The sequence below is a fragment of the Salvia hispanica genome, chromosome 1 (assembly GCF_029641045.1).
Source record: "Salvia hispanica isolate PSC_SH4W2 chromosome 1, Shi_PSC_v1, whole genome shotgun sequence".
Classification (NCBI taxonomy): Eukaryota; Viridiplantae; Streptophyta; class Magnoliopsida; order Lamiales; family Lamiaceae; genus Salvia; species Salvia hispanica.
The window spans coordinates 10,080,425-10,103,997 of record NC_142692.1 but is presented as its reverse complement, the minus strand read 5'-3'; the positions used below and the strand labels follow the sequence as shown (position 1 = coordinate 10,103,997).

The 23,573-nt window shown below is 33.4% G+C and overlaps 1 protein-coding gene and 2 long non-coding RNA genes across 9 annotated transcripts; 1 reads left to right on the top strand and 2 right to left on the bottom strand.

Moving 5' to 3' along the window:
* Window positions 1-1,338: 1,338 nt before the first annotated feature.
* On the bottom strand, window positions 1,339-2,407 carry LOC125221297 (zinc finger protein ZAT5-like). The gene has a single exon (XM_048123419.2). It carries the CDS (start codon window positions 2,279-2,281, stop codon window positions 1,616-1,618), a length of 666 nt encoding a protein of 221 aa, XP_047979376.2. The 5' UTR covers window positions 2,282-2,407; the 3' UTR covers window positions 1,339-1,615.
* A 7,775-nt stretch (window positions 2,408-10,182) lies between these two features.
* Window positions 10,183-19,691, bottom strand: LOC125222287 (uncharacterized). 7 transcript variants are annotated; one of them, XR_016137424.1, is made up of 5 exons: window positions 19,615-19,686; window positions 13,849-13,908; window positions 11,888-13,737; window positions 11,739-11,807; window positions 10,183-10,909 (listed from the first exon to the last, which is right to left on the bottom strand). It is a non-coding gene; the product is annotated as an uncharacterized LOC125222287 (long non-coding RNA). The 7 variants fall into 7 exon arrangements; XR_016137423.1 differs by lacking the exon at window positions 19,615-19,686 and adding an exon at window positions 13,998-14,096; XR_016137422.1 differs by having other exon boundaries at window positions 11,888-13,908; window positions 19,615-19,691.
* A 518-nt stretch (window positions 19,692-20,209) lies between these two features.
* LOC125222288 (uncharacterized) lies at window positions 20,210-22,882 on the top strand. Its single transcript, XR_016134459.1, has 3 exons — window positions 20,210-21,734; window positions 21,845-22,450; window positions 22,644-22,882. It is a non-coding gene; the product is annotated as an uncharacterized LOC125222288 (long non-coding RNA).
* Window positions 22,883-23,573: the final 691 nt, after the last annotated feature.

Sequence of the window (23,573 nt, the reverse complement as noted above, 5' to 3'; positions counted from 1 at the left end):
TAAGTGGGCACATGGCTTAGAAAATAATCACCGAAACGTGCACATAACAAACACACACAACCAACAACAACTTGACAACCTAATTAGTCCCTTAACCCTTCCCACATAGCTGCAATTAATTATTGGATATTACATTTAATTGCAGAATATGACTGTTTCATTTGATTAAATTCAAGATAAGATGGCTGAACTATATTATAGATTGATCATGAGGTTATGCTCTACCTAATTGGTTGTACCTTGAGTTTTTTTGTTTTTTTGATCTGAAACTAACCCAGATACAAATACTTTTACCTATGTATATATCAAGCGAATTTTCCTTTATCTTTTTTCATTCTAACTTTAGATCTATGTTCCCAAAATATAACACGTCTAGCCATTTTAATTTTGATAAATTTGATCAGTCACATTTTACAAAATTATAGCTTAGGCTGTTGGAACAAGAATCGTTTGCATACACCTGTCATGAGTTAAAAGTATCAATAAAAAAGCTTTGCCATGAATGACAAATATTACATAATACAAAGATCTAAATACTAGATATTCCATCTTTTAATTCTCAATATCTTAATATGTACTCTCTCCGCTTAAAAAAAAATCTTATTTTGTTATTCCGGAATGCCCGTGATTTAAAGTCTTACTTTTTTTCAATTTTAAGTAAGTGCACCTCATCATTCCATTGAATCGCATTCTATTATGAAACTAATATATGAAAATGGGTCCATATCCACGAACTTCTTTTTCTTCTATTTTTTTTTTCAGAATTGATCAATTTCTTAAAATAGCGTATTAATTCAAAATAAAACTATACAAATTAATAATATTGGTTACAATCATCAGACGTGGATAATAGGTTTAGTTAGTTAGATTATAAGCTTTAAAGTGAGGTGTCAAGAGAAACAGGTTCGAATATGTGAATATTAAAAGATGAATAAAAGATGGGAATACAGGTGGGTTGGTTTGGCAGTTACCAGACCTATCTTTCATATCCATTTATTCCTCGTCATTTATTGGAAAGTCGAAACACACACTCAAACAAAACCTTTTATTCATTTTGTAATCTAAGTTGCAAACGCAACCTAATCCATCACTTTTGCTTGTGGTGCTCCTTATCCTCATGCCTTAACCCAGTCACTCTCCCACCCATAACTACTACTACTAGTATTCATCTCTCAAGTTTTACTCTATCAGACTATATATCGATATTATTGATAATTTTATTATTTACTAATAAACGATATTCCATAAAATAAAATATTGTACTACTAGCTAGTTGAATTGCTTGAAATTAACATTTTGTTACTATCCTTGGAATTAGATAAACAAAACAAAAACACATGAAAAGATGGCCACATCACTTACTTTTCGTGAATGAAAGGCAACCATGAATAGTAACCACTTACTCACTCAAAGAATTCAACTTAAACTTCATCACTGAAAAAATGAACACAACCAAAATGTTTAATCGGCCTCGTTCAAATCTCAATGTGTTTATTACAGGAAACAATAATGAATAATGTAGCTCATAAATTTATAGTAATAGAAAAAAACAAAAACAAATATTGTTGGTATAATTATTCACATGATCAAATGTCAACCCCAATTATCCTCCTATCTAGTAGTGGCAATCCACAAGCGCGGCGGCGGAGAAGACTACATGCGGCGGCGGCTGTAGTTTCTCCTCCTCCGGCGGAGCCGGGAGGTTGAGATCCAATGCCAATATATTTCTGGGCTTCTCATCCGCAGCTTCATTCCTAGGCCTATGCCGCCGCATGTGGCCGCCGAGGGCTTGGCCCGATCCGAATTCGGAGCCGCAGATGGAGCACTCATGCATTTTGGGCTTGTTGGGATCATTATGTGCTGGACAAATGGTGGTTAATTTTCTGAAATCAGTTCCTCTTTCCTCTTCTTGATCAGTTTCGGCGGCGGTTTTGGGCTTCTTGTGGCTGGCTCTGTGGCCCCCCAATGCTTGGAAAGATGGGAAGGTTCTGTTGCAGGTCTTGCACTCATAGACGTAGATGCCTACTTTTCCGGCTGAGGCGAATTTCCGGCTGCTGAATTTATTGTCCGGCACCGCTGCCTGTGGAGGAGACTTCCCACGTGCGAGGAGAATCAAACAGTTGGCCATGTCCTCGTCTTCTTCGGTGCTTGTCGATATCCCACTTGAGGTCGCCGGAGATGATACCAATGAATTGTTTGAGGAGGTGGACGAAGACGGCCTTGGCCGCTTCGTTCGCTTCCCCTTCGCGATCATATTCTGATCACTCAACTCCTCCAACATCTCCAATTCAATTAAGTAAATCAAGTGAAGAAGAGAGAGAGTTGGAAACGAACACACTATTATTGAGTGGAAGTGTGATAAAGTGAGAATGAAATAGTGAGGCCCAAAATAAACTTAGATTTATATTATGGTAAAGAATAAGAAATATGGTGGTGTTAAAAGCCGCCCCTCGTGAATACTCAACTGTTTAGGTTAAGCCAACCAATCTTTCTTGCTGCAGTTTCCAATTTAAAGTTTATATGAATCTCTTTCTCTACTTTCTTAACTAATTAAACATACTTATGTTTTTTTTTAATCGATCTTTATTATGAATACAGTTTAAGTACTTATGTATTTGAGTTAAAATGTTGAAATATGGTTTTTTGTTGAGGTGGTAATATAGATCAAAATCGAGTGGCATTTAATAAGCTTATTGATGGTTAGTCCAAGTCAGAGGCTTTAAAATACGTTACAATGAAATAAATTGCAGGCTCATTATCTATTTCAATATGCAGGGAATAGTGTGCGATATGGTCCCTCAAATTTATTAATGCTATTTTCTTTGAATGACATAATAAATAAATACTAGTACTCCCTATTCATTATAATAGTATGGTTTTCTGTTATAGCCATAGGAATATATAAAAAGAGTGCTTCTAATTTTGTATAGCTATTAAGGATTGAAAAATAAGGGGGTCATTTAGACACGCAAGTGATTCTTAGCACACGCAGTTTCAATCCTTTATTTTCCAAAAAATTAGAGTAGTAAGTACTACTACTTACTTATCCAAATCGTTGGACTGACTCCAAGTCTCAATTCTCAATTATGTATACTCGATGAAAGTCCCATCAAAATAGTACTAGTAGTAAGCAATAAAAATAAACATCCAAGTGTAATTGTCTTTTCCAAAATATGAAGGTTAACTATATATATTATTATAATTCGAATATTTAATGTTGGGCGTATAATTTAGGTTCTCACTTGTCGTCACAATTTGCCAGCTAAAGTGAGAAATAAACACAAGCATTAAAGCAAGGAGATTGCACGTTAAAGGCATGCTCCACCACATTCACTCCATCTCTTCTTAAACTTAAAGAAAAGTGTATACTTTAGAGAGAGAGAGCAAACAAGATTCGGTTGGGTATCAAGCAAAACCCATCACCATTTTTCATCAACACTCTATTCCTTTTTAATAATTTATCAATATGCCTGGTCTGTTTATCCAAATAGACTATAAAGCATTTATATTCATGAAAATGTAGAAATCAGATGTAGAGTAATTTTCATAATTTAAATAGCTCTTAGAAGAAAGTAATAAATGAAGTTGTCAAAATTAAATACTCCCTATTGGCCCATACATATTTCCAAGGGTTGCAAGAAAAGGACTTGTGTAGGGACACTTAAGAAGAAGGCCAGGATGTGAAGAGAGTAACTGTCGTATGGACAATTTTGTGACATGTGACTATTCATTCACCGCTTCTAAATTCTATGGAAAATTAATTTTTAAATGATATTTATTTCGTATTTCATGTTATAAAGTACTAGACGTCATGCATTTTTTGTGATGGTATACTATTTAGGACACTAGAAAAAACTTGTGTTAGTATCAGTGAAGTTAGCAAAGTTGGGTAGTTGTAAGAACACTATTTTAGGATAAATTTTTAAGAATATTTGATTCATGGGTGTGTTATCAACTGGCCTTGCAATCCACGCTTCCAAGATTACTTATAATTAAGTGGAGTGACTGCTTTAGGCTTTCTGGGACAACCAACAATTATCAGAAATTAACAACTTAGAACAACCTGTTTAATTTCCAGGTACTTTTCATCGTTAGTTACCAATAAATAAATAAATAAATATTTGTTGTATTTTATCTGCTACAGATAATATTTTCAACTTATTAAAATATATGACGACCCTGGATTAAGTTGTCCCTTTTCTCAAATTTTTTAAACTTTGACATACATTTTCCAAATGTGGATGAGTTTTTATCACTCGGTTACTTAAATCATTTAAAAGTAGATGTATAATTTTTGTTGACTAAAACTCATCGATGTTGCGCGGTTGGTATATCAACTTTGGATAAAACGTTGAATCCAAAAAATAGCGAGGAATAGCTAGGTATAATCTATATTTGGTTTTTATATTATATTTTTTAATTTTCGTAAAAATTAATTACAATTATTTACAGAATTATAGAAACAAAACAAATGAAAGAAAGAGAGGAGTGATGAAACGGAAGAACAAATATGTGGTCCCAAAATGTAGTTAATTTGACCATTATACTACTACTATATAAGGGCCAATCAACATAGCTGTTTCTTTCACGTATGAATATCCTAATAATTAAAAAATAAATTTTGCATTCTTGAAAATCGGCAAGATGTAGTAATTACTAATGTCACTCGCTGCATAATAGGACAATTTCACTAAGTCTAATACTTCAATGTGCAAAATATTGTTTTGAGTTTGTGATCTATACTTTGTGCTCAACCTTTTAACAAGTGTTTGCTAATAAACTTAGAAATGAACTGAACAAAAGATGTTTTAAGAAGCAAGTATATGGTTAGAATCGTCGACTACGCATTAATTAGTGTGATATTATCCGTTTTGAGTCAAACCTGCATGAATTTGTTTTTCGGATTTATAATATTTGTCTTTCAGCAACTTTCAAGGCAACTTAGGGAAGAAGCGTATCCAGAGTATGTGATGTTTAAAATAAAAGGAGAATTTACTGAGATACAGAAAAAAAATATTGCGGCGCAAAAACATAAAAAGAGGGCTCATATTATTAAGCATAACAAATTCAAGTTAACTTGACTAGCAGTGTGAGGCACGTTAGGAAACTACATCACCCATGCCAATGGGATGTCAATCGGGCCAGCCCACCGGGTTTCGGGCCAATCCTATTCGGGTTGCGGGTCAATCGGGTGCGGGCTAATCGGACTGTGACTTTTTCGGGTTATGAAAGTTCAACCCTAACCCTAAAAGCTCGAGTTTCGGGCTAGCCCAGCGGGCTAATCGGATTGCTATCGATAAAATTAACATGCGTTCAATCCAATAAATAATGGTAAAAATTAGTTATATTTATGAAATGTAAAATATTTAATTATGATAAATTTGAGATTTATGCAAAATAAAACATAAACATCAAGAAATTTCAAAGCATGTTTTAAAAATTTAAATATATTTTTAGTGAATTTGAAGTTTCTAATTTATATATCTATTATTATATTGATAAAATTTTAATATATAATTTATATATTTAATATATAAAATTGAAAGTTATTTTTTTAGTAATCTATATTATAAAATAACCAATGAAGTGTCAAATTAGAGTCAAACAAATAGAACGATAGAAATTTTATCGGGTTTTCGGGCCAGCCCATTGGGTTTTCGGGTCTGGCCCTAACGGGTTGCGGGTTAATCGGGTGCGGGCTAATCGGGCTGTGATTTTATCGGGCTAGAAGACCCTGTAAATTTGGCGGGCTATTCGGGCCGGTCCACGGGTTGCGGGCTACATTGACATCCCCAATGACTAATCATTTTAAAGAAACTGCCAATTGAAAATAGAGTGAACTACGTAAATGATGTCTGATCTTTCACTTTCGCACATAAATGATATCTGATCTTTATTTTATATCGTTTTTGGTACTCAGTGACAAAAATAACCCTAGGTACCAAATATGTGATTTTTTTCATAGAGGATATTTTTGGAAATTTCCATTAAATAATACCAAATATGTGATTATTTTTTCTTCCGTTCTTATTTCTCTTTTTCTTCTTTAGTTTCTTCTTTTCTTTTTTTTCTTCCTTTTCTTCTTTCTTTTTAGTATTTTATCTTCCTTTCTTTTATCCTTTTTTCTCCTTAGTTTATGTTTCTTCTTCCTTATTTTCTCTTCTTTCGTTTTAGTGTTATATACATACATCTAATTGCATTCATAATATAAATAAAAAATAAAAATACCTAATTAAGTTAATTATTTAAAGTAATTAAATCAATTGAATATTTTTTATTAAATTATTTTATACTCATTTTAAGGTTGAAATACCTAACTAAAAATATTCAACTTTTTATATCATTATGAATACAATTCACAATATTAAATTTTTATTAAGGCTATATTGATTAGTTACTAATTTAATGTTAAATAATAATAATTATTACATAATATTATGTGATTCATAATTTATATAATTATACTACGATTATTTATTAATTACTATCGATTTTTAGTATTATAACAATAATAATCTATATTGATTGGTTACTAATTTAATGTAAAATAATAATTAATAATTATTACATAATATTATGTAATTCATAGTTTATATAATTACACTACAATTATTTATTAATTACTATCAAATTTTTAGTATTATAACAATAATAATTAAATATAATTATAACTATAATTATATTTAAATATATTTGAATGATATTAAAAATAAATTAATTATTAATTTATAACATCAAAATAATAATATTAATATTGATTAATAATAATAGTATAAAGAATTAGGAGAATGAGAGAAAATATTATAATATCACTTTTGGTACAAATTTTATGTATGCCCAAAATACCCTCTATGATATAAATGGAAAAATATATTTGTTTAAAGGACATTTTGGGAAGAAAATTGCATCAGGTACCAAAAATGTGATTTATAAGTATCAAAAACGATATAAAATAAAGATCAGGTACCATTTACGTGCGAAAGTGAAAGATCAAGTACCATTTTTTTAGATCACTCTTAAAAATATATCGCTTCAAACATACATTTCCACTTTATTTCATTAGTAACAATCTCATCAAGCTACAAACATGTACAAAGGGTTAATTATATAAAATTTGGTCAAATTTGGTTCGTCCCATAAATTTAAAAATCAACTAAAAAAACTATATTAAGTTTGAATTTGTTTGCAATCGTACCATGGAAAAATTTGGTGAAATTATACTTCCCCCATCCCATAAAAATATGGACTTTAGGGACGACACATATTTTAATGAGAAATTAGTAAAGTGAGAGATAGACAAAAAAATGGTTGGAGTATTCTTATTGGAGAATGCGACTCACTTTATAAAAGAGAACAACTTGCCAAAATGGAAGTGAACTAATTTTGTGGAACAGACTAAAATGAAAAAAAAAAAGAGACTATTTTTATGGAACATAGTAAGTACTACTCACTCCGTCCCGCTTAAGATGACACGTTTTCCTTTTTAGTTTGTCCCAATTAAGATGACACATTTCATTTTTTTAGAAATTTTCTCTCTCCAATTAATACACCCAACTGACAAACTCATAGTTTAGGATGGTCTTAGAGGTGTTCAACCCATGTTTTTGTTGAATTAAGGTGTTTATAATAGGTTTCCACTCATATAGTCATCAATTAGATGAAGTAATGAGTTTGTCGGAGTTTTGAAGTAAAAACAGGTCAAAACGGAGCAAAGTGGAGCAAATGGCTGATTCCAGAGAAAAAACCCGGTCGGGTGTTTCGTGCAACTAGCGGGTTCCAGAGAGAAAACCCGGTCGGGTGTTTTGCCACCTGCAAATCACCCGGTCGGGTGTTTTTGACAGCTTCAAATATAAAAGGGGTTCTCACTCATTTTCGAACCCCAACTTTCCCCATGGCAAATTGAGAGAAAAATCGAGAGATCCAAGAGGATGGAAGGCAAGGAGGCTTCCATCTTCAAGAGATTGAAGAAGAAAGATTCTCCCCAACATCAAGTCCACCTTAGGGAGTTCTATTATGTTCCTTGGGTAGAATGATAGTAGGGTGAGAGAAAGTGAAGTTTGAATGAGTGTGAGACATGTTGGAGGAGTTGCCAATGATGATTTTGTGCAAAAATTTTCAAAAATCTTGTTTTCCTTTGATGTTTTTGTATTTTCCTTTGTCTTAGCTTCCACTATGAGTGACTAAGTCTTTATTAGGGATATTGGTGAAGTTTGTATGGAATCCATGGGTTAAGCCTTGATTTATACTTATCTATCTCTTTTGTGGTGGTTTTGTTGGTTATTGTGCTTTTTCATTGTCTAATTGATTAGCTACCAATTGGATATGTTTTGTTCTAATTATTTCCATTGAGAGATGCTTGATTAGATTGTTAAATAACCAACAACTTCATGCGTTGTATGTGCTCAAGAGAGGCATAGCTAGAGAGAGGGCTTGGGTCCGTAGGTTTTAGGAGTCGGTTTCGAAGTGTAGGGAGGAGACTCCGACATTAGAGGCCGATCAACGCGTTAGGTGCACCCGAGAGGGGGTCTAACCAATTAATCCGACCTTCCTAGCCACACATAAGACCATTTAGATGAGCATGATCCCTAGGTGAACACCCGTGATCCATACCCACGGATCCATATCCCTACCTTCTCAATTTGAGTGAATTCTATCCTTTATTTGCTTTATTTTCCTAATTTACTATTTGTTTACTTGTTCTTTGATCTTAGTTAAGAAAAACCAAAAACCCCTTCTATTAGTCTAGATAATGTTCAAAGTTGCATCGTAGTACTCAAGCCGGCATTTAGTCTTCGAGGATCGATAATTTCAACTTGCCACGTGCTACATACCCCATACACTTGTGGGTGACATATTTGTTGCAAATTTAGCATAAGTCAAGTTTTTGACCACTTTTTCTCATTCCTATTAAAATATTCATCCTTCTTTCTCTCTCTATTTTAAGACCATGTTTATCTGTTAAAATAGGTCGATCGCCACCTCATATCACATTTTTAAAAAAATACTCCCTCCGTCCCCTACACTTTGACCGGGCACGGATTTTAAGAAATGCAAAGAAAAGTTGGTTGAAAAAGTTAGTGGAATGTGAGACCCATTTTTTTATATTGGTTTTATAATAAAATGTGAGTGAATTGAGTTAGTGGAATGTGGGACCTACTTACTATTTATGGTAAAAATGAAGTGTGACTCTTAATTGGGGACGGACCGAAATGGAAAAGTGTGACTCTTAATCGGGGACGGAGGGAGTAAAAAATTGATTTAAAGGTCTGTCTCTCTCTCCTAAACATTGGTTGGTTTGGAGGCAACCACCAACCGCTTGGTTGGTCAAACATATTCAATGAGTCAGCCAATGAGATTGTGCCAAATGACACATTCTCATTGGTTGATAATTTTTTTAATTAAAATTTATATATGTTTAATATATTATATTAAAAATATATAAAAATTATACCTAAGTTTATAATTTTTCATCCTCTATAAATAGAGACCACGTTTTGCATACCAAAAAAATCTCATTTTTCCTCCTCATATAATCCTTCTTTTTTGGTAAAATAAAAAATCTCCTTTTATTCTCTACAAATATTGTAACTTATGTTTTCTATTTGTTTATTTTTATAAATTTTAGTCTGTCATTTATTGTATTTTTTTATAAATTTTATTGTGCAATAATAAATATTTCATGTAATAATAATATTATTAAAAAAATATATAAAAATAAATATATATTGAAGTGGTTGGGTGGTCATTGATAAACCATCAAAAAAGAATATGGTTGGGTTGGATGAATATTGATGATGTGAAAGATGATATGGAGGAGATAGAAATGAATTAAATATTGAAAAAGAGGATGGTTGGGTTGGGTGGTTGCTGATAAACATGGTCTAATACTTACATCCACATTTTCTCTCTCCAATTAAACACTTTAACCAACAACTTTTAAAATCCCGTGCCGGCCAAGGAATGTGTCATCTTAGCCGGGACGGAGGGAGTATATGATATGACAAACATATCATCTATTTATAAAGAAAATAATGTTGATTCGTTAAAAATATAAATAATTGAAAATAAATCAAAACTTCGTGGGTTTTTTCTTTTTTTCTTCTTATTTTCAAAGTTGCGGATCAAACCAAAACCTGACCAAATTTCATAGTTTTACCTGCAATTTATGTTATAAATGCCATTTCTCTCGACTTGGCAAATACTTTCTTTCCTCCATACTATTTTTATTATCTATGTCATTTAATTTGATGAGGGAGAGTTTTGTCATGGCTTTGTTGAGTCAGTCAGTCAGGTGTGCTTTATTTTGATATATCCTTTCTTTATCTTGGTTAGTGGAGTTTTTTTATTTGTGGTGGTATGTTTTTTCTTTTGCTTTGCTAAGGGTGTAGGATTTTGTACTTACAAAAAAAAGTAAGAGAGTTGTATGGATTAAACCAGAGACTATTTGATCACACAAGGGAAGTACGATTCTTGCAATATTTTTCCTTTGTCCATATATTAATAGCATAAATTTATGCAGTATATTAACTGCGTATTGCATATTATGCAGATCGTATAGCATAATATTTAAATGTTTTTCTCAAAGACATCTGTAAAATATTCTGATAGTATTAATTAGTGAGGTGCACTCACATGCTTACACTCGGTGATCCAGCCTTGTTAAAACTGTGCAGACGCATAATTGCAATGCACTTAATTCCCACTTCCCTCTAATCCTCTCTAAAGATGCTCCTTCCTCTTATGAAAAGAAAGAGAACAGCTACTATAGTAACAATTTTACATATCCAACTTGATAAAGCCCTATGGATGGGACTGGGAGGCAGAGACGGTCACCCCTACTCCCACCTATGCATCCCCGTTCCGTCCTCGTCCTCGTCTCCACCACCCAGCCAACTCTCAAAAGTAGCTCCTACAAATGACTATTCATCTGTTAGTTTGGTTAACAGTCTCTTACAAAATACTTTGATGGATTGAATAATGTTCAAATACTCAATCATATTTACCATAAGTAAAACCATCCTAAATCTCTCTGTGGAACAGTAGATACAAGTGGATCTAGTGATGGATGGGTATAGTGAACCCACTTGTGGAGTGGAGGTTGTAACCAATGCGCACAAAAGAAGGCCAAAAATAGGTACATAAGTTGGCTGTTTAAACTCCCTACTTTCTCTGACGCTGACTTTATGCCAACTCTACTTACAACCACACCTCACTTGCACTTATCAATTCTTAACCAATCCTTAAAAACTACCTCTACCTACACACACGTTCCCCAATTATTTTCCTAATTCTGACATATAATCATTAGTTTCTTCACCTCGTATACTTCTATTCCCCATAAAGATCTTAAAGGATTGACATCCACTTAAAAACATATATAGGGAAATGTAAATATTGTGTGGCCAATATCCGTTGCTTGAAAATGAAATGTAAGCTCCACTAGAATCATAAATTTCACAGAATGTTTCTAATAGTACTTAATTAAGTTTGCCACTCTTATAAATTATAGTCCTACCTAAAACAGTTGCTCATAAAATGCAGGCATTGGTAGATTTTAGGTGAGTTGATTTTACTTGCCTTTATCAAGACTAATCTAAATTAAACCAAACTAGTTGCACACTTTCACTATTTGCAATAAATCTCAGAGATTTGACAATAGATCACCAAAAGTCAGCATGCATTATTAATGTGCTAGTATACTACTAGTATGAAAATTAAAATTGACTTTTGGAGTTTACCTAGCCCAAAGAGAGGAATCTCTCAATTTACTTGCAAGGATCTGCATTTCCTAACAGATTTTCGATTTCCTGCAAGTTGTTCACGTCAACTAAAAAGTCTCAGATAATGAAATGCACATTATGGCCCCCAACAAGTTCAGGCCTCATACCTGGATTAAGCAAACCACGTGCAACACGCTATGTGCCAAGAATTAATTTCTGGATAATGAAGAAGAGCAAGATTTCTTATGTATATAATACTCCACCTAACTGTCGTCATGACAATCTTTAACAGTCTAGGAAGCAGTCTGTAAAGATTGGAACTAGAAACACATCTCTTTCGGCTCATACTATAATTGGAAACTAGAAAACAAAGGCTCCACATCTTGCTCCTAAATATAGTAAGTAGTAACTATGTTTTCCACCACAAACTTCAACTACATTTAGGTATTCACTTTGTTCTGCTTTAGTTATGCAATGAAAAGCAGCCATTGTGTTTGGAAAGCTCCTAGACACCAACAAGTAGCTCCCAACATTTTTCAAGAAAAAGAAACCTAGCCACTGCGATTCCTTGGTGCATGTTCAAAACATGCTTTGTTGCATCAGATGCAACAAAGAATGATTACAAAGCTGAAGCTCTGGGCTCTTATTCTTAATAAGGAACTGCTTTGTTGCATCAGATGCAATAACGACAACGATAAGCTCGGGATATACTTGCTCGCTGTGCCATGGCGGTGGCATTTAGTCAGAAATCCGCCAACACCATCCAACATGGCGGCGCCATAGCTGTTATTTATTAACCTTGGCCCAAACCAATAACCGATCTAACAGATTTAGATATCATAATCCAGTGCTAACTGCTGTGGCATTTAGTCAGAAATCCGCCAACACCATCCAACATGGCGGCGCCATAGCTGTTATTTATTAACCTTGGCCCAAACCAATAACCGATCTAACAGATTTAGATATCATAATCCAGTGCTAACTGCTGCTAATATCTATGTACTATCAATCTGTAGGCAGTTGATAGCCTTCAGGCTCCGGCTCTTTCTGTCCATATTCTCTCAAGTTCTTTCACTAAGTAATAGTCGAACAAGTAAGTACGGAGTATTAAAATTGTGAATACTAAAAACCACTTTGAACTATTTCAAAATATCTCTTTATAATTTGCAAATACCTTTTATAAAACCTTTTGAAACTACTATAGCTTGAGCTACTTGAAATTTATATCGATTGTGCAAACCAGACCTTGAAAATAAAATTTGCAGGATAATGACACACTTCAAGAGGTGTAGTAGTTTCTGTCATGAGTAGCATTTTACTTACTTTTTTTTTATTTACTGAAAGAAAGCAATGATCTGTTTTCGTTCATAATATCCAAAACTGATAGGAATCAAGAAGCTAGATAAGCGAGAAGAAGTTGTAGATTCATATTGAATGCACTCACTATTAGCATCTAAATTGATAACCAATCATCATGTCATATGGTTGTCAACTCATTCGCATACCAAGTTACAACTTCAAAGTTCACATTGTGCCTATGCTTACTTTACATCTTTGATCCTTTTCTACCTACCTTGTTGCATTTTCAAAAGACCCTCCACATGCAGTGACCATGACAAAATTTGTTTAGTACTTGGTATCATGTCCAAATCTCCCCGGTAGTTATGGAATTCTTAGAAGTTTGGACATGTAAAGATTTCAGTACTTGAAATAAAGCTTAGTTCAAGATGATAACTGGATATTGAGACTACACAATTAAGTTCCTAATCCTTAATTATGAGCATCAAATTTAGACAGGTCCAAACGTTCAATGGAAAATGTCCCAAGAAATAGAACTTGACAGCCCATTTGAAATTAGAACTTATAATAGAAATAGTAACAAGCTTTATGTTAATGACAAACACACTAGGGGAGCGTGAATTTGTTCATAGAAACAGTAAATAAAAAGCTCTTAACTCATAGATGGCTGACTATCTCCAAAAAGTAAGAATAGCAGAGACCAGCAGAGTTCGATTCACTTGCAACAAATCAATGATTACCGGAATTAGAGTGTGAATTTCAAATCTATGGGATGAAAAAAGTAAATTGAGTAGAGGCGAAAAAAGCACAAATTAAGAAAGCAGCATACCTCTAGGCTCTAACACAAGCCAATTGGCTTTGCAAGTACAAAGACTGAGTCCCTGACAGCCTGCATAACACACAATGTACGCGCAATATAAGGCTCACTCACATTATCATAAAATTGGAAGTAAATGATAATTAACAAACGAAATTAACTTCAGAATAATATTGAAAGGAATGCCAAAGGTGCGATATGCAGAGGATTGGGCTGTTAGCAAAAAAATCGATAATCTGAATATTTCAATCGAAATGTTAATATTGGTTCAGAATATTCAGTTTGGTTTGAACAAGTATAAAGAAATCAGATTTTTGAATATTATTTCATTTACATTAAAATTTGAATTTTCGAATTAGGCAAAATCCAATGTAATTTTTTAAACCGGGTTTTATTTAAACCGATTTTATTATTTTCTTACTAATTTACCCTCTATATATATATATATGGAAAATTATGAATATGTGGAAGATCAATACAATATTTAAGGAAAATTCATAAATTAAGATAATTAAAATTTATCTAGCCAAGATTGTTGCTTATACTATGTTTTAAACAAATAAATATACTACTACTAATATTTAGCACTAATCTATCGTTAAATTCAAAATTATAAGATTACATATCTTAAATTTTTTATACATATTTCTTGTGTATTAACAGTAAAGTGATGAAAACAAAAAAAAATTACTTTATAATTTTTAATTAATATTATATAATATAAATTTAAGGGAAAAGAACCAAAAGTTTAAAAGAACCAGCTCCAATACAGTACTCCTCAATTATATACGAATAGAATAGTAAAGGGTCATATTATTAATTTTCTTAATTAAAAATATAATCCATGTAGCATTATTTCAACCACTAGATCTTCTATTCTAATTTAATGGCTAAGATTTAGCCTTAGTTTGAAATTGTTAATTAGTTAGCAATTGATCACTCTCCGAATAGTAAAGACTAAAAAGAAGATACTATGTATAATTATTAGTATTATTTTAGTTAATGATCATATTAGAAAATGTATACACATCTAGTTGTTTATATAGCTTAAAATTTTAGTGATAAGTTAATAATAAAATAATTAAATGTGAATGATAATTATTTTTTTGTTTAATTAAATATAAAATATTTTTTTTCCTCACAGGATTTTTTGTGATAGTACTATTATTGTTTTGTGAGTTAAATAAAAAGAGAAAAAAGTAAAAGAGAAAAAAAAATAGAGATAATGTTATTTCTATTTTAGCAAATGTGTCATTTTTGTGGGAAAATTCAAAAAAAAAATTTCTTTTCTAATAGAACATGTGGAATACTTTTGTTGGATGATAACACTAAGAAATGAAGTATATATATATACAATCGCTTGTATGACTTAGAATTTTAAGAATTATTTTAAAATAAAATAATTGGATGAGAATGATTGTTATTATTTCATTGGATGATAACACTTAAAAGTAAAGTATGTGTACATCAGCACATGTAGTTGTTTTTATTAACTTAGAATTTTAAAGATTATTTCCTTGGACGATGACACTAAAAAATTAAATATTCATCCACGTAGTCATCATTTTTATAACTTAAAATTTTATTGATTATTTAATAAGCATTATTCTAGGAAGCGAATGACTAATATTATTTCGTTAGATGATAACACTAGTATATATACATGTAATCATTTTTATAACTTTTAGGTTTAAGAATTATTTAACAAAAAATAATTACATGTGAATGACTAATATTATTTCATTGGATGATAACAATAAGAAATTAGTACTATATATACATGTCGTTTTTATAACTTAGATAATGAATTTTTATTAATAAAATAATTAGATGTAAATGACTATGATTATTATGTTGAATGATAACACTAAGAAATTAAATATATGCTTTTTCATAATTTAGAATTTTACATAATATTAAAGTAATTATTTGATGACTATGATTATTTCGTTGGATGGTAACACTAAGTATATATACATGTAGTCGTTTTATAACTTAGAATTTTAAATAATTTAAATAAAATAATTGAATAAGAATGACTATGATCATTTCGTTGGATGACAACACTGAGAAATGAAGTATATATACATGTAGTTATTTTTATAACTCGAAATTTTTATAGATAATTTTATAATAAAATAATTTGATGCGAATGATTATGATTATTCCGTTGGATAATAACACTAAGAAATTAAGTATATATAGATGCAATCGTTTTATAACTTAAAATTTTAAAAATTATAAATAATTGGATGAGTATGACTATGATTATTTCGTTGGATGATAATACTAAGAAATGAAGTATATTTACATGTATTTGTTTTTATAAACTTAGAATTTTAAAGATTATTTAATAGCAACACAATTAGATGCTAATGATAATCATTTTTTCGTTCGAGTATAATATTAAGAATATATATATAGGGTTTTGATCTATGAAGACCAGATTTAAATACAGAAACGCAGAACAGAGTCATACGTAGGGCATTTTTAGGTCATAGTTAGTTTATTTCAAGGTCATGCTAACAAAGCATGTCCTAAAATGATCTTAACATGACATAAAACCAAATCTTATAATATGACCTAAAACTACTTATTTATGACCTTCCGTATTTTTGGTTAATTATTGACCATTAGATCATCTAATCCTAGGGCCAAGATTTGGGCTGCATTTCTGAATTTAAATGCATTCTTATTTTGATCATCTCCCTATATATATATATATAGGGTTTTGATCTATGAAGACCAGATTTAAATACAGAAACGCAGAACGCGGTCATACGTAGGGCATTTTTAGGTCATAGTTAGTTTATTTTTAGGTCATGCTAACAAAGCATGACCTAAAATGATCTTAGCATGACATAAACCCAAATCTTATAATATGACCTAAAACTGCTTAATTATGACCTTCCGTGTTTTGGGTTAATTATTGACCATTAGATCATCTAATCCTAGGGCCAAGATTTGGGCTGCTTTTCTGGATTTAAACACATACTTATTTTGATCATCTCCCTATATATATATATATATATATATATATATAGATCAAAACCCTATATATATATATATATAGAGAGAGAGAGAGAGAGAGTTGTGATTAATGTCGAACCCTTCTTAAAGACCGAACTAGACACCAAATTTGGGCCACTCATATTTCTTAATCTTATGGTTATGATTAATTTAGAATTTATTTAATATTTTATTAAATAAAAACTTTTTTAATTTATTTTTTATTTTTTAAAAAAAATTTAAAAAAAAATTATTATTATTTTAAATCTTTTAAAAAAAATTTGGAATTTTTTTTGTTATTCGATAAAAACTTGCTGGAGTAAATAATGAACTATATTCACTACATAATGAACTAAATGAATGTATGTTATGAAGTAACATACATTCATTTAGGGGTAATGCAAAATAGTAGTAGGGGTAAGCAAACATGGTTTCAACATGTCAAAGCCCGAGTTTATCAGTCATGGAAGAGTTTAGAAATACAGGCAATTGCCACGAATCAATGTTTATCATGGTTTAACGACATCCTAATGTGATATTGTGGAATCAAGTCAATGGGTTCGCAAGTTTGGTTAGAGGCAACCAAGGTGAAAGAAACTTTTTGGAACAATCAAATAGGTCCAATACATCAAGGGATATGCAATACACTAGCCTTAACTCAGTGTTTCAGAAAGAAACCATGAGCTAGAAACAATGCATGTAGTGGAACTGGGCAAAACAAATTCACCCATATAAGAACGAAATAGTCACAATATGGTTGCCAAATAAGGGGGTGAACAAAAGTTCCACTTTTTGTGCCATTCTCTGAGGAGAAATGTCTGAACAATAAGCAACTTAAGGATGAAGTTATATCGTGAGAGTTAAAGAAACCAAGATATTGATCTTATAAATGATGGGGCGTAGGAGACAACAACCCACAAAGATAATTGAGAACATATGAGTTCTTCTGAATTTAGGATTTGAAAGTGAGTCACCACTTTCGTTGAAGAAAAATGATAGCGACTTATTACTTGTAAAAATACGACTCAAACCAAGGTCTAAAATAGACAAGGGCATTTGCCAAGGAGGTTCAGAATCCAAGCAAGTACTGTTGATTTTAATCGTCTACTGTGACTACGAAGGTGACACTCCTCTATTCGTCCCTCCAGAGTCTGAGCATGATAGGATCGTTATAGAAAATCCTAAGTTCTAAATTGAGATTCATCGCATTAAAACAACTAGTATTACAGTTGGGGGTGAAATCTCCGTAATTTTCTTAGCAAGTCATGAAATCTCATAGCTCTCGCGTGCCCTCGACTTGTTATAAAGAGGCATTCCTATGATGCATCACCACTTGTGACTTAAAAATGAGAGATTGGAATATTTTATTAGCTTGCTTGGTACGATCGTAGTTATAGGGACACACCGCTTAGCATATCTCCATGTCTCAAATTCCAAATCGTATGCCACTTATTTTCGTATTCTCAGTGTTCTTATCGTTCATGGAAAGCGATAGGGAATTGTAATCATTAAGTTAAGTTCGAGTTCGAACCAAAATCTTCGCTTGTCCCATCACTCGGGAAAGTGATGTTATAATTTTCAACTTACAACTAAGTTCAAAAGTGCTAGTATATACTTCCTTGGTACTCTATGTTGGCATGTACTAGTCATGGTCTCACACCTCACGTTTTTTTTTGAGCATGTATAACAATATAGCATGTTGGCATCTAATGCATATAATCAAATTTTGCATAACAAGCTTAGTATCTAAGTAACTGAAAGAGATACAATATTCCCCTTTGAAATTTGAAATAATTTTTCAAAAATTCTCATATCTGAAATATTTTGAAAGAGATACGAGTTTACCTCATTGTTGCGGTTGAACGTGACGAGTCGAGGTGTTGGGATTCTTTAAGTTTTAACATTTTAGTCATATTCTAATCTAGTACTATCATTCTAGAAAAAGTCTTGAAAGAAGGTTCTTGGGTCCAGAGCGAAAGAACGGTGCTCTGATACCACTCTGTCACGACCACAACTCCCTAGTGCTAGTGAGCGTAGCTATTTCGCGACTAAACAATTCTCAGTAATCAAGGGACAACAATAAAAAGGATGAAATCACTTAAATCAATAGTATCAAAGGCATATGGGTACATAGTCAAAACGTGTTCAGAGTATCAAGACTAAGTTCATAGCTTTCTAGCACATAATTCTAGATTTGCAGCGGAAGAGTCCAAGACAAAATAGCACGTATGAAGACATGCTACTTTGGGCTACCTAACTACTTATTTAAAAAGCTTGTCCCAACACCTTCGCCTGCTCGTCCACGTTCAACCTGCACATTTGAAAATAACATGCAGGGCTGAGTATTTGATATACTCAGTGGGCACATTGCCAAAAATGGTTCTATCTTTAATTGTCAATGCCACAGTTGAGTGATCACGGGATTTTACTTAAAAGACCCGAGTCACTAAAATACTTTTCCTTATAGTAAAGATTTGATTGCGCAATCACATAACATAGATATACCATATCTGAAACTGATGTGAACCGGGAATGTGGCCACATTCCACGACGGTCACTGGACCGGCCAACTCCTTTGTTAGCTCACGGTCCCCTCATGTGTACACTAGTCCGAGTAGGGTTTGCGGCCCTACTGGGACCCGAATTCGATTTAACTAAATTGGCATAGCCAAGCAGATAGGTAATCATAAAACAAAACATGGCATGACAATATACTTGAGCAAAGATTCACATTTTCATACTGAAATCACGTTTTGAAAGAATGCCCACCTCAAAAGCTAAAGCTCCTTCCGAAATTTCCTTAACTTGGTCTTAGATGACGTTCGAAGACGTCCCTTTAGGAAATAAAATGATACTTAATTAGATTTTGAGATATCCGTTAAGCTTAAACATGAATGCATCTTAAGTGCGTGATCATTTTATTCTTCCTCTAATTTTTCTAGAAGAGTTCTAAAATTCATGAATATTAATTAAATCAGTAGATTTAATTAAATTGGGAAAAAATTATTCGCTTAACTTGAGGGTGATTCCTCCTAAGCCATTCATTTAAGTACTAAAAATTTGGCTCGAGGTCTATTCATCGTTAAAGCATCACAATTTCATAAAATTAATCATTTGAGCTCTCATTCTAAATTCCGGAAAGAAAATTCAGACTTATCCTCGTGGAAATAAATTGCGAACCATTAATTATTAAATCCATAATATAGTAAGGCCCATGATTTAATTAGATTCCTCACACCTACTTTAATTTAATTAGTGGCCCAAATAAAAAAATGCTTACACCACTAGCCCATCTCATTAACTAATATGAGGCCCAAAACAAAAGAAATAAGGAGAGGCCCAAATCTAACCATAACCCATCGACCTCTCCCTCTCTCTCCCTCATTCTCCCAACCGAAACCCTAAGCGGAGAGAAGTGTGGCGGCGCCTCCTCGTCGCCCGCCGCTAGATGCTCCGGTCGGCGCCTCCCTTGCGCCGCCGGAGAATCTGATGTCCTCCCCCCACAAACCCTCGGTCTCACTCTCTTTCAAGAACGAAAACCCCAAAAATTGATTCTCTAAATCAAAACTCAAATCTCTACACATCCCATCTCTCCGCCGTCGACCGCTCTTCTCCGGCGAATTCTTTCTCAAATCTGAAATTCCTAGACCGGAGAGCCGAAAGGCAGCGCCTCCCTCCTTCTTGCCGCGACGCAGCGCTCCAGGCTGCTCTTCTTCGTGTAGCGCTCGAGGTGGCTGCTGTCCGAGAGCTTGGAAGCTGCTCGTCGCTGCCTCCCGTCGCCGTCGCCGACGTCTCCAACTGCAGCCGGCGCTGCTCGGTCCGCTTCTCAGACCAGCGCTGCTGCCGCCTCTCCCATCCTCCTCTCCTCCGTCGAGTTCGCGTCGTCCTGACGGATTTCCGGAGCTCCTTTGCTCGCGGTCGGCCACAGCCTCCGTCGCCGCCGGTTCGTCGCCGGACAGTCCTTCGGTTGTCGGCCTAAAGCTAAGTCTTCTGTCATAAAGCCTATTTCCCTTTTTGTTTACTTCGATTCTTATTAAGTGTGAGCTAGTTTCTGGTCTTAAACGTGAGTTTCAAAAAGAGGCAAAAAGTGAAACTGCTGGGCAAAAATAAAAAAAAGGGCTTAAGCCTATTGTTCTTGTGCTTGCTCTAATGTGTGAAGTGGACTAAAATTCTGCAACTTGCATTCATGATTCATAAGCGTAGGGGTGAGGGTTAGCTATGGGGTTGCTACTGTGTTTAGATAAGAGCAGTATTCCCTTGTTTCATTATGATGTAAGATTGTTAAGTGATGGTGTTCTACATGAATGATATGAACTAATATTTGGAAGAAAAAGATGGAAGTGTATTACCTCTTGGAAGTAGCTACTGCTTTCTATTGATCCCCTGCTCTTAACACTCAAACTATCTCACTTTCCAACTTGCTATTTTCACTCACAAATTCTGATTGAAGTGTTTGGGGTGAAGAAATGAGGCTAAGTGGAGACACACATATTTATGGTGCGAAAAGTTGGGTCAAGAATTTGTTAGCTGCAAAAATCTGGAACTCCTTGATTCTGACCAAGATTTGAATTGGCTTCTTGTTTGTATATGTAGGGAGAGCAAGAGGTTGTTCGGCTTGGCCTGATTTTGTGTACCTTAGGGGAGTTAATGAGGCTGACCTTGTTTGGTTTATTGCCCAGCATATCTCTTGTTCTTGATCCCCAAAGCAGCCTTTTACTTGACACATTTTGGTGCTACTTGGTGTACTAGAGTTTGACTAATTAATTTAACTTGTTCTCACATGCTCTCATAGTACTTTGGTTCATAACTCCCATTGTTTGCTTGTGGCTGGTGAGAAACAGGTGCTGCATTAGGGTGGAGGATTTGCGGGCTTGACTTTTCCCCTTTTGGTAAGTCTTTGGTCCTCCATAGCAAAAGAAAGGTTGTTTCTTCCCTTCTAATAGTAGTCCCTTAATTACTCTTTGTTCCTTAGCCATTAAAACTTGTTTTTATCTTGCAGGTGAGAGTGAAATCTCGGCTACTACCTGGCTGCACCGCGAGCGGGCCTGGGTTCGTGGTCTGGGCCGACGGGTCTGCTCGAAACGGGCCCTAATTTGGGCCTGGAGAAAAGGCCCGAAGTGCACTCCAAAGTTTATTTTCCTTTCCTTGTTTTCTTTCATAGAGGACTTTGATCCATGTAATCTATTTTATTAGTTGTTCATTTTATTGAACACGAAATACCATTCGAAACACTTTATTTTTCCGAAGTGTATCTTTAGTCTGTTTTAACTCGCTCACTTACTTCTTTAGCTTTTACTTTGCAACTAAAAAGATTAAGTTTCATTAAAGGCTCGAGTTCCACTAAAACTTCACGAAAAGAGAGGACGTTACATTTCTAGTTCCACATTAATATATCGAAAGCAAACTAATGGTGCGGGTATGACATTAATGTTACTATTATTTTTAATGGTTTCGTATCAGAAATTAGTCTGACAAAAAATATCTTGCAATCATTACTCTTAACATTTTATTCCGTGGTATATATTTGAACTAATTCTGATATATATCTTTCACAGTGTGCTAGAAGACTTGTCTGAAAGTATCCTTGCAGTGACCACGCGTAATGGTATGTCTTTTTAAATACTTCGTTTGTCCCAGCCTAAATGACACATTTATTTTCCATACGTGTTTTGTAAAAATGAAAATGACAATAAATAGTTAAAGTGAAAAGAAAATAGAGTAAGAGGGAGAATAATGTGGACGAGAGATTGAGATTGAGATTGAGATATGAGAATTAAGATAGTGGATATATTTTGCAGGTTCACATTGTTTGGATATAGTTGGTGCAAAAGACAGTGATCCAGAATGGCTGGTGACGCAAAGAAAAACAGAGGTTAAGATTATGGAAGGATGGCTTACAACATATTATGCCGATCTGAAGGCATAAAATATGGACAATCGTGGAGTCAAAATGTACTTAATTCCTACACTTATAGTAGGATTTGAATTAAGTTCTAAATTTCCCACTTGATAAATAAAGTAATATGCTTATTCGATATGAGTTTGTGTCCTTAAAATATTAAAGTTATCTATCTCATGTTATAGAGCATACGAGGTGCCATCCACATTCTATGATAGTGGTTCAACTTTATGGGTACGCTATTATACTTAAATTCATAGCGACACTCTTAATAGAATGAATGTAGAGAATATAATATTAAAATAATATACGTAGTTTTATATATTAACACAATCTTTTTTACATTTAGTATGGTTAAATAGATGCAATATAATATAAAAAGAAAAGGAGTAGTATTTAAAATCTTACATGTATAATTGTATATTATTCACTTTTTCAAGAATTGAATCGTAAACAAATACGGCAATGAAGAATTTACGGAAAAAGATGGAACTTCTTTATTGAAAAACAAGCAAGAAGAGATTTTATAAGTCTCAATTGAACCAGCTTATACGATCGAAAAGACTCTCAAGCTCGATCTCTCTGTTCACTCTCTCACTTTCTATACAAAAATGACTAGGCCCAACTAACCCGTTGGAACATAACGTAACAAACTATTGTGGGCTCTTGGGCCTGACTTTCTGTTGGGCGTCCAAGAAACAATTCAGCCGTATTCATATTATTGGCGATTTCAGCAAATAATTTTGGAGGGATGGAATCAAAATAATTCTGCATGGTGCCTTTTTTACGGCAAACATCTTTTTCTATACTATTCATTGTTCCAGTATAA